Genomic DNA, 10,792 nt, shown 5'->3' with positions numbered 1-10,792 from the left:
TCATAAGCATGTTTACTTTTAGATCATAAGAAACTCAGAATGTTCTTAAGTATTGTTAAATTGTTAACTCTACAAAGAAACGCTCACTGGTGCAGTGCCTGTTTAAAACATGCTGTCCATCACAAAGTATCTGGTAATGTAAGGGCATCACACATCCAGTCTAAAGCCTCTTGAACTGCACAAGAGCACTTTCTGAGCCGACCCACAACAACCAATCAGAGAGGCATCCCGGAGTGCTGCCTAGCAACGGTAAACATCCTAGCCCTTGAAGCTAACGTTAGCTAGCGCACTGCTGTTCACAGAAACTGAAAATCTCACCTCCAGTTCTTGCTAAAGAGTAGGAAACCTGTGTTGAGCACCTCTCCCCAATCATCCAATAATCTTCTGCTTTTGTCTTTTGCTCAGTGTTACATATTACTACACAAGTTGTTGCACCACACTAATCTCCATTCTGTCTACGTCTGCTTACCCATGAGATCATGTGAGAGGGAGTCTGGCCTGAATCAGCAGAGCCATGAAGCCAGAGCACTGTTGAGAATACAAAATTATGAACATGTACTCAAATTTTTACTTGAGTTAAACTCACTTGTACTGGATGAACACTTAACCAGGAAGATCTACACTCAAGTGATGGACTTGTGTACTTTGTCCACAACCGGCTTAAACAATGGACCACTCTTCCTTAATATTCATAATGGGGGAGTCTACTTACCTTAGCTGTTTCTGTTTTTATTCAACCATTCAAGGACACATTTTTGGAAACAGGAAAAAACATCTCTGGAATGATTAAATCCAGGTCCCGATGGCAGATTAAATGACTCCCCAGTGGCAGTAAACAACCACTTAAATTTCCCTGGCTATAAACCTGTGTAAAGGATAGATAATGTAATGTGGATGAGGGGTGATTTTCTTTCATTAGATTTAACCAAACCTAAACTCCAGAGATTCTGCCCATGACATTGGCTCCGATCATTTGGACGAGAACAGATGTTGGAAGAGGTTGTGAGGAATAATTTTCTCATGGTCGCTGAAGATGACTAACAGAACAGGAAGCGTGGAAAGTGATCTTACTTTTAAAGAATTGCTCTGTTTTTTTCTGGTGATATGGAAGCACTCCTGTGTTGCTCTAGATGATACAAAAAAAATAAAAACCATACAAGAGAGGATGTAGAAGTATTGCACTTTTACTGTATGCAAATAAAGATATATGACGCAAAAATGCACAGATAGTTCATGTTGACCATGTTAACAACAAAAACGAAACAAAAGTCTGCAAGAGACGTGCACAGTAGACTCACAGAGAAGGCAGCTTTCTTGGTAAATACTATTCATCATAAATACATTTCAGTCACAGAATATTCTTAAATAATCAGTACATGTTTCTACAATCTCTCCTTCCATAGTGTTTTTTTTAAGGTGGTATTTACATTTGTAATTACAACCAAACTTTAAAAGGTGTGATATGCAACAAGTGGCCACCTGTCTAATTCACACTCCAGACAAATCATGGGGCAGCTTATCATCAGAGTAACCACTAGCTGCTGCTAACTGTCGTTGTTGTAAGCTAGTTAGCTGTGTAGCGGTCCTATTAGCTAAGTCTGCCAGGACCGGGAGCTTTGAGCACCAGGAGAGTGTTGGGCTGCAGGGTGGAGTGAGATTTCAGGCCTGGGGTGGTGGGGACACAGTGTGGAATGCTAGCGGGGAGCAAATGCTGATATTTACCACCACAACCAGAGCCAGAAACCAAACCACCACGCAACAGAACCAGCCTCAGCAGCCTGCCAGTGAACACAGCCGGACCAGACAATTTTCACAAAACAGGTTATACAGAGGTGATTTACAGCAGCTCTGACCAGGCCTCTATTTGAATTTTTTATACTCAAATTCTGACATATCACTCCTTTTGAAATCTTTCACCTGCTCCCAGTGTTTCAGTCAAGATCCCTGACCTTAAATTGCTCATTTTCAGCTTCAGTTTTTAATTTGATCTTTATTACTTTATCTTTAGTATCTCTGAGGCCTTTTTCCAAAACTCAGTGTTAAGGCAAACGGTTACTGAAGAATCTATGGCTAAAAGAGAAATGTAAACACAGAACAACAGTGTTGGTAGTCTGTTAACCCACAGTCCAGCTCTTACGATACCAGCCTAATTAGAGTCTAGGGCACTTTATCCTTTCACTTGACACTTGAGTACTTATAATGCGCAGTGAGTGACCTACATTACAAACCACTAACCATTAAAAGAAAAAGTATGGCCAGCTTTCTTGTCTGAAAGTTTTAGCCAAGTAAAATGTGCTTTAATCCTGCATTCTTTCTAATGGCCACAAGGGGGGCAATTCCACTGGTTTCAAAAAGAAGTCTGTTTCTATGTGAGCTTATGAGAAAATAACTCTACTTCGCACTTGATTTGTGACCTCAGTCAGCAGTTTCCTAATGAGTTTATGGTCTCTAGTTTCAACAATGGATGATAAAGCAGGGTATGCTTTAGGGCTTTACTATCTTGTGATCAACTACCACAGCATTTAAATCAGGATATCCTGAACCTCTCGTCCAAATATGGTCACTTTCAGCTCCAAAAAAAAAAAACATGGCAACAGCCGTAATGCCAAACTCGAGGCTTCATAACTGCAGCCCACAAACCAATGGGTGACGTCACAGTGGGTTTACACTTAAGACTGTGTTGCTTCACTCTGCATTCACTCCGGCTGAGAGTTGGTAAAAGGCCTAAAAATCCAATGAAACGGCTGAATGAGCAATTCAAGGAGCCCGATCTGCGTAATATTCCTCTGCCTCTGAACAGGACATCTTAAAACATGGCTATATAAGCGATTGCTCCAAACCAAATGACGATTGCACTGTGGTTCTAAGCTGAAAATTGCTACTGAAGCAGGACCTGAACACATCCCGGTGATTTGGGAAGTCACCAGGCAAACGTTTAGGATGCACACATAGTTTCCACAAGTCACTCTAAGGCTTCTCTGATAAGTTAAGAAGCATTTCAATAAATTGTTATAGTAGATGGAAGGTAGGATTGTCACATAACTTAAAACTTTTGAAAAAAAAAGTATCAATAACTGTTTAATATTAGAAAATCATAAGCAAATTGTGTTCACAAAAATGCTTTATCTTGGGGATTGATACGGGGTTGACTGAGGTTCGGGTTGGATGAGCTCCGCAGAGGTGAGAGGTGGATGGTTGTCAGTTTTGGTGAAGCAGGAAGTTCTTGATGGGCTGTGGTAGTGGTAATGAGGGTATATGGTTCAGACGATGTTTGCCCATCGCTTTGCGGATCCTGATGCGACACATGTGTGTCAGCCTACGAGGGCATTCTGCGAGGAGACAAAGAGAAGGCAGCTGCAGCAGAATCAAACTACAGATTCAGGAAAACCATGAATACAGGGCACAGTTCACTGATCACACATCATAAAGCTAGCGTTGTAGCGTTGTAGCGTAGTAAGTTAAGTTTTTTTAACCTTGAACAAACTGACAATAAACTAGAGAAGTCAACAAGTACTACTGTGCCTCTCTAAACAACTACTGTCAATGTTTTTACTCACTCTTCGCCTCCAAGAAGACCTTGAGCGCCTCCGGATCCACCTTCCTCCGATTAGGAGCCTCCAGCTCTGACTCGTCCCAGGGCACGAGGGCCGGGTTGGCCCCGTGGTCCAGCAGCAGGTGGATGAAGGCCACCTCACAACCATGCCGCAGCACAGCATCCAGCAGGCAGGAGGCCAGGCCACGGGTCAGAGCCTCCTGGCAGACAGGCCCAGTGTAGTTGAAATCGGGCTGAGCGCCGGCCTGGAGCAACAGCCGGAAACAGTGGAGGTGGTGGTATGCTGCGCTGATGTAGAGAGGGCACACCACCAGAGTGTTGAGGGTGCGAGCGCTTAAGAGGAGCCGCGGACCCAGCTGGTGGTCCATGTCAACATCGGCATTGAACCTGGACGAAGGAAACCGTGGATATAGTGAAGAATCTACTTACAAACTATAAATACTAACTGACTACAGGGAAAATTATCTTAAAATTATATAATAATTTTAGAACACATCCTTCATGACACTTTTATCGACGAGATTTAGTCAAATCAACTGTGTCTTGATCACGGGTGAAAGTCTACGGCTGCGTTCTTTTCCAGAGTGAACATTCAAAAAACCTCAGAGTATAGCTCTCGCTCATTTCCTCAGAAATACTAGAGACATATAAAATGACATAGATAAATAATAAATACATATAAATGATAAATATTAGATGAGCATTGCTGCTTTTTAGGTACTTATCAGTAATGGTAATATTAGTCACAATTACAATTCGATCAATAAACTCCTTCATTAGCTCCACTGTTTGAGTGCAATGACTGATGGGTAATCTTATCAACTGCCTGTGAAGTGATGAACAGTTTCCTGCATTTTCCCTCATTCCCCTTCGTTTACTTGCTTAGTTTTGCTCAATTACTGGATGTCTCTGGGATCATAATCAAGTTATTTGATCCCACAGACACTCAACAATTGAGGCAACACCAAATACATACAAAAGAAAGGTCTGTCCTGAGGCATTTATTAGTTTCTAACTCTGGGTAAGTGAGAAAATCTGTAGAATTCCCCCAAACTCACCAAACCTCTCTTACCAAATGACACATTTTGGATAAGGGCTCTCCCTTTGATAACTTCTGTAATGTTGTGTTAATGTTCTTCACTTCCCTCTACTGAATGTCCCCTCAAACTGTTAAGACTCCCTGCCTGCCACTTTGAGAGCCTCTGGTCTCAATCAAAACCTCGCCTTTTCAGCCGGCTCAGATTGTTTTTCTTGTAAAATATCACTGCGTGAATTTGACTGCCATCCCACTGGAGTTGATTGTTGTTGACCTGTGGGGGGAAAAAATGTTTTTGTGCATTCAGGGAGAGAAGAAAGGAGCCAATTTTTTGAAAGTCAGGAAATAACTGAACTGCTGCCTGAAGCAGCTAAACACATTGTATCACAAAGCCAGCGGTAGATCAAAACGCTTCGACTGTTATTCACGAATAATAAAAAAAAAAGTATTATGAGAGAGTAAAATAAAAAAGAGGTTGGCCTGGTTTGGCGTGGACAGCACCACCTTCCTCCATGGCTTTCAGTAGCACGAGAGGGCATAAAACACATCTTATTTCCAGAGTGCTGAGGTGAAAGCAGCTATGTTTCAGACTGATCCTCACCTGATGAGCTCCTGCAGTATATCCAGCCTGCCCACCCGTGCAGCGTGGTACAGCGGGGTGCTGCGGTGGTGACGACTTCCGTTGGGATCGGCTCCGGCTTCGAGGAGGATCCGGACGCAGTCCAGGTGACCGTTAACGACAGCGACGTAGAGAGCTGTTTGACCTTTTACATCCACGAGGTCCACCTCGGCTCCCTGGGCGATCAGGTACGCCACGCAGGCGGCGTGTCCTGCTGTGGCGGCGATCCGCAGAGGGGTACAGGGCAGACAGCCGCAACACCACACGGACTTCTCGTTGATGCGTCTGGTGACCAGAGGAGAGAAGGGAGTGGTTATCAGTTGTGTCCCAGTGAAGTGTTTCACACATTGATTAAAAACACACGCTTGGTTCAAGCACTTTGAGGCAATAGTACACAGCATACTGTTACGTAGTGCAAGACCCATTATATGCTAAAGATGTTCTGGGATATATTCTGTGGGCTGTGTGTGTTTCTCTCAGGCTGTCACTCAGCGAACCCACACAGAACAGAAACCACAAACCACTGAGTGCCACTCATGAACGTTCTGGACAAAAGCTGCCAGTTCTGCAGCGACATGGAGCCCACAGCCACCGCTGAGGGACAAAGGCTATTCTTCTGTAACAACAATACATGGTGCAAAATACTGCTGTTGTGTCAGAGGTACAGGCACACATGAGTGAAAATAACTCCTCGTGAAACCCATTTTGTCCGACACACAAGGTTCCACTCAGCGATCTAAGAAAACTGGACGCAGAGAAGTTGAAACATCACCCATTACTCATTGTCTCTCTCACTGTCTCGTCTCTCCAGCTTCAACCGAATCCATGAGATCTTATTATATTAATGTTATCGATCCCTCCCACCGTTTGAAGTCGTCCTCCTGCAGCAGGTTCCTCAGAGTGTCCAGATCTCCGACGTAGGCCGCGTTGTGGAGCCGCATGTCGTCCTGCTCCAGAGGTTTGTCGCAGAACTGCTCCTGGAGCCATTCCTTTAGGTTACGCCCTGAGGAGTACACGCAGGCAATACAACCACGGTTATGAACCATCGAATGTACAAAGCAATAGTGATGAATGCTCTGCCTGTATGATCAATTTTTTCAGACCCCTTGGCACAATACGATATACAATAGTTTATCTGAGAAGCCAGCATTTGAGAGGTATTTTCTCACTGCATATGATTTTGTTGCATAACTGTACAAGTGCCCCAGAATATAATTACAGCTCCTGAAGCTCTTGGACAGCTGGTGGTCGCTGGGCTCCTACACTTACTGATAGGTTTAGGTACCTTTACAAAATGAAATGTGAAGATTTGCTGCGATTTCTTTTCACCTTTTTGTCAAAAACAATCGATTATTGGAGAAAACGATCAGCAGATTAATGATGAGAATCGTTAGCTGCAGTCCTGCACAAACTGGTTCACTATCAAAACAAAACAAAAGGTGTACGCTGTGTGTTGTGTGGCAGTTCTGAAGGAGCTAGTCGGACCCAGAGCCGGTCCATTTGGAGGAATAAACAAACAGAGTCGCATCGGATCCAGAGCCATTAATTGGCGGTAGGAGAGCTCGGGGATTACTTTTTAAGTTTTGGGATTTATCTTCACTCCTGTTTATCAACCTGACTGCAGCAGTGATCACCAACGTCGACCTCCACTGTTGGGTACTTTACTTCATTGATGTAGTTGTACAGAGAGGACAGGGGGGAAAGTAGAGACAGAACCAGAGTCTCTGGTGAGTGCTGAGGACAGTGATTGACTTCAATGCAAAAACACACTTACACACCTTTTGTGTGTGCCATAGCTTACAACTAATGTACAGTAAAGTTGTCTGGCTTAAATTAAACTAGGGACAAACTCACTTCACTGTTGATGTGTTCACCATAACTGATGAAAACTTTTAGACATGACTCAGGCACGATCACAAAGGTTATAACGACTGGTGACCATATGAAACACAGCTACCTTGAGCAAACATTGTTGTAAACATTTGGGATAATATAAGTACTCAACAAACAAAATATAACAGAAGACTAGTTATTTTTAGACATTTTGACCCAGGATTCTTACATATTATATCTTTAAGTAGCATTTGACTTGTACCAGTGTTTTTCCAGCGTGACATTAAAATATCTGAATATTTCCTCCACTGCCTGTAACATTAAATGTTTATTGTGCAGGTGTTGTTGTTATTGTGTCAACTTTCTGTACCAGATATGCAACTGGCCATCATCCAGGTCCAGATGCATCCATTCCAGCTCTCTCTTATTTGTGGTCTATATGACAGCAAAATGCAGATGCAGTGTTGGCAGGACTGCAGATGTTTTACACCTCTGCAGCTGCAGTCACACTGTAGATATGCACTGAATGTATGGGCCACACCTTAACACACACACACAAGGATTCACCCTCAACAGCAGCATCTGTGTTGTTGTTGTCATTGAGCACTGAGCCCTCCTCCACACACTGCACACGGAGGATCCCTGCCTGCTCTCCCCCCCTCACAGGACTGAGGGATCACAGTTCGTCCGGCCGTGGTTACCTGCAGCAGTGGCTCCGGGCAGATCCGACACAGTGATGAGCGGAGGGAAGGGAATACTGGGCGGGTCGTCCGCATCAGCTTCTGGACCGTCGGCCATGCTCCCGAAAAAATGTCACTCCGTCAACCTTGAAACTAGGAGAGAGATGGCCTTCCCTGAAGAACAGGAACCCCCACTCTCACGATCTTAGAGCAGACGAGAGACGCGAAAATAAACAAACGTGAGTGTGTTGATGACGCGCAGCTCCCTGCGCTACTTCCTGACTGCGCTCAGCTGGACGATTTAAAGGGGACGCGTCGCTTTTTAACGTCTGAAGCAGAGTGGACACATGATCATCGTCTCTGAGTCGCTTTTACAAATAATGACACATACTTAAATAAATAGTTGGATAATGGAAACAATGTATTAAAAAACTATATAAAAATGTGTCTTTATTAAAGGTGCACTATGTAGTTTTGGGGAAGACATATTCATCAGGAGAGAAAACTTAATTGCTTGATTTTTTCCCTCTAAACAAATTCTTTGTTTTCATGACTCAATAAACTGAATATAAAAACTGCCTGTAAAGGCAGGAACACACTGGCCCAAATGTTGGACATCTGAAACGTTTGGGGAGACTCGGACAAGTTCAGGAACAAATCTGTTGGGTGTGTTCAGCTGTGTTGGAAGTTTTTGGAACTGTGTGGACGTTGTCTGGTCAGATTCATCTTGTAAAGTCAGAGTGTTGGCAGTCTGAGGAGTGGACGCCTTTGGATAGCTGTTCAATGACCATTCCAATTGGCGGTGTGCTAGCGAATCAGCGCGGTGTGTGGGAGGGTCAGAAGTGACGATGTTTTGCGCTCCAATCCGTAACTTCCTGTTTTCATGTTTTGGATTACTGGCACGAGACTAACACCACCCGATGTTAAGGAGACTTCTTGCATCGTGCACAAGCACAGAACTTTCATGCTACTGTGTAGTTGGCAGTAATCGAGGCAGCATGTTTCAGTGCAACTTTTCTGCCCGGATAAAGGCAGTTGGCCGTTGGTTTGAGTCGGGGCGGTGTGAGCCCACCAAAAGCAGCTTTAAATAGTTTTCAGTTTTGTTGATTCTGGCGCCCCCTGTGGACAAAAGTGGCAAAGTCTGAATGGTAATGTTAAACTACGTTGTTTCAGTAACATCACCATTCAAACACCTTGGGTCCTTGTTGACCTACAGCTAACAGATTTGGTTGTTTGGTAACAGCAATTTTCCTAAACTAAATCTCAAGATATCAATATTATTAAATGTCCACTATGTAGTTTTGTGAAGAAGAATCACTACAATAAACTGAATGAACAAACTGACCTTACCAGGACAACACAGTTTTATACTGTTTGACTTTGTTTATATGTGGCAGACCCTGCCACCTTTCTAGCTTCAAACAGTGTCCTGAAACTTTATTTTCCTCTGAGGACAGCTTGTTTATTCAGTTATGGAAAATAAATATTTCAGAGTATGTTTAATTACCTCATTAATATTGTAAATATTACAATTCTGAGTTTGAATTTCTTCTTCAAACATGCATAGTGCTCCTTTAATAGTGTGTTGTAGAAGTTATGTAATAATAATAGTAATATACACAATAAACTTGGGTTCAGACACTAAATTCAATTCAAATAACGGGGGAAGTTGCACTTGAGACTGTCCTAAATATGTATTATAAAATCACATAATATGGCTCAGATCTGTAAGTGGTAGCACTGTGAGTGCAGGCCACCTGCTTGAGGGTCATTTAAAGGTCAAGGAACTTTACCAAAAGATTTCATGATCCAAGTAAAGCACTTTGGACTCCTACATACAGTACTTCCATGTTTCTCTGGACACAAGGAGTTGACATTCTGCTCAGCTGCTGGTTGCATGTAGTCGGGCTAGGTAGCTGTTAAATGCATACCTACAGTAGAAATGTTTTTGGTTGGGTAACGTACACCAGAGAGGAATGCAGCCATGGCTCTATGCTGCCTGATGACAGATGAACCTTGGCACTGAGGCCCCGGTGGTGATCTAAAAATAAATGGACTGGTCAACAGTGCTGGGTGTCCCCATGAGTGGACAGGTTGCTAACAGACAAGGAAAATTAAAAAACATTCTGAAATTCAATGTTTTGATTTAATTACATTAATGAAGGGATTCTGCTCCCATCACACAATCAGGGAGTAGGACTTTATTTTAAGCGTTTCAGGTTATTGGGCGACTCCAGACCCTTGCCATCTGTTTTATCTACACAAAGTGTAATTAATGTTCAAGATTTAAATAAAAAAAGTTACTGGACTCTTCAGTTTGGCCTAAGGAAGGATTAAGGGGTCACTACAGGCAACAAAAGTGAAAATGAAAGGCGTGGTCCCTCATTAGCAGCCCGATCCATTGGCTGCAAAATCAATGTGAAGAGCCATGTCATGTCTAAAGTCACTTCTTCTATAAGGAACTCCAGTTATAAGGGAACCAAAGATGGACAATGGAGCTGTCCTTTTCTTGGACTGTGCTGGTTTTTAATCCACCTGTTGAGACTGGGGCCAGCGTCTTTACTGAAAGCAGGTGTCCCTCCCTCCCGCACGGGGCCTTCAGCTAAATCTCATCACAAATGCTCTGTCCAAATCTCACTTAGTAGCTTTTAAAGGGCTCCGTCCTAATAAGCTTTGTGTGTGTTGCAGCTGTTTCGTGGCTTGCCAGAGAAAAGTTGCTGCTAATGTTACTCGAGGGTCTTAAAATGGAAGTTAAATGTTTCACTTTGTCATGTCAGACTGGGCTTCAAAAGAAACACGTCTCGGTGAGAGTGTGACTTGGCCGAGCCAGACGCCACGAGGACTTCACATGAACTTGTCAAAATCACAAACCAGGGTCATTTATCATTTTACTCATATTGAGATCCAGAACCTCTCCTTAAATCTTCATTATTAGCTAACTTGACTTTGAGCCTTTGTCTTAGCAACAGTCACGACTCTCCACTGACTCTGAAAAACAAGGACAAAACATCAAATGTTTATTGCAACGTAACCATTTATTTCACTCCACTACAAAATTATATAATTATTTG

At 43.1% G+C, this 10,792-nt stretch overlaps 1 protein-coding gene across 1 annotated transcript; it reads right to left on the bottom strand.

Annotated features, from left to right (window-relative positions):
* Nucleotides 1–1,168: 1,168 nt before the first annotated feature.
* asb1 (ankyrin repeat and SOCS box containing 1) lies at nt 1,169–8,034 on the bottom strand. Its single transcript, XM_037110900.1, has 5 exons — nt 7,743–8,034; nt 6,073–6,211; nt 5,191–5,493; nt 3,558–3,940; nt 1,169–3,329 (listed from the first exon to the last, which is right to left on the bottom strand). Exons 1-5 carry the CDS (start codon nt 7,837–7,839, stop codon nt 3,199–3,201), a joined length of 1,053 nt encoding a protein of 350 aa, XP_036966795.1. The 5' UTR covers nt 7,840–8,034; the 3' UTR covers nt 1,169–3,198.
* Between the last annotated feature and the right edge of the window lie 2,758 nt (nt 8,035–10,792).

This window comes from Acanthopagrus latus, chromosome 9 (assembly GCF_904848185.1).
Source record: "Acanthopagrus latus isolate v.2019 chromosome 9, fAcaLat1.1, whole genome shotgun sequence".
NCBI classification, from domain to species: Eukaryota; Metazoa; Chordata; class Actinopteri; order Spariformes; family Sparidae; genus Acanthopagrus; species Acanthopagrus latus.
Note: the sequence above shows the minus strand (reverse complement) of the source record. Positions and strands in the feature narration are given on the sequence as shown.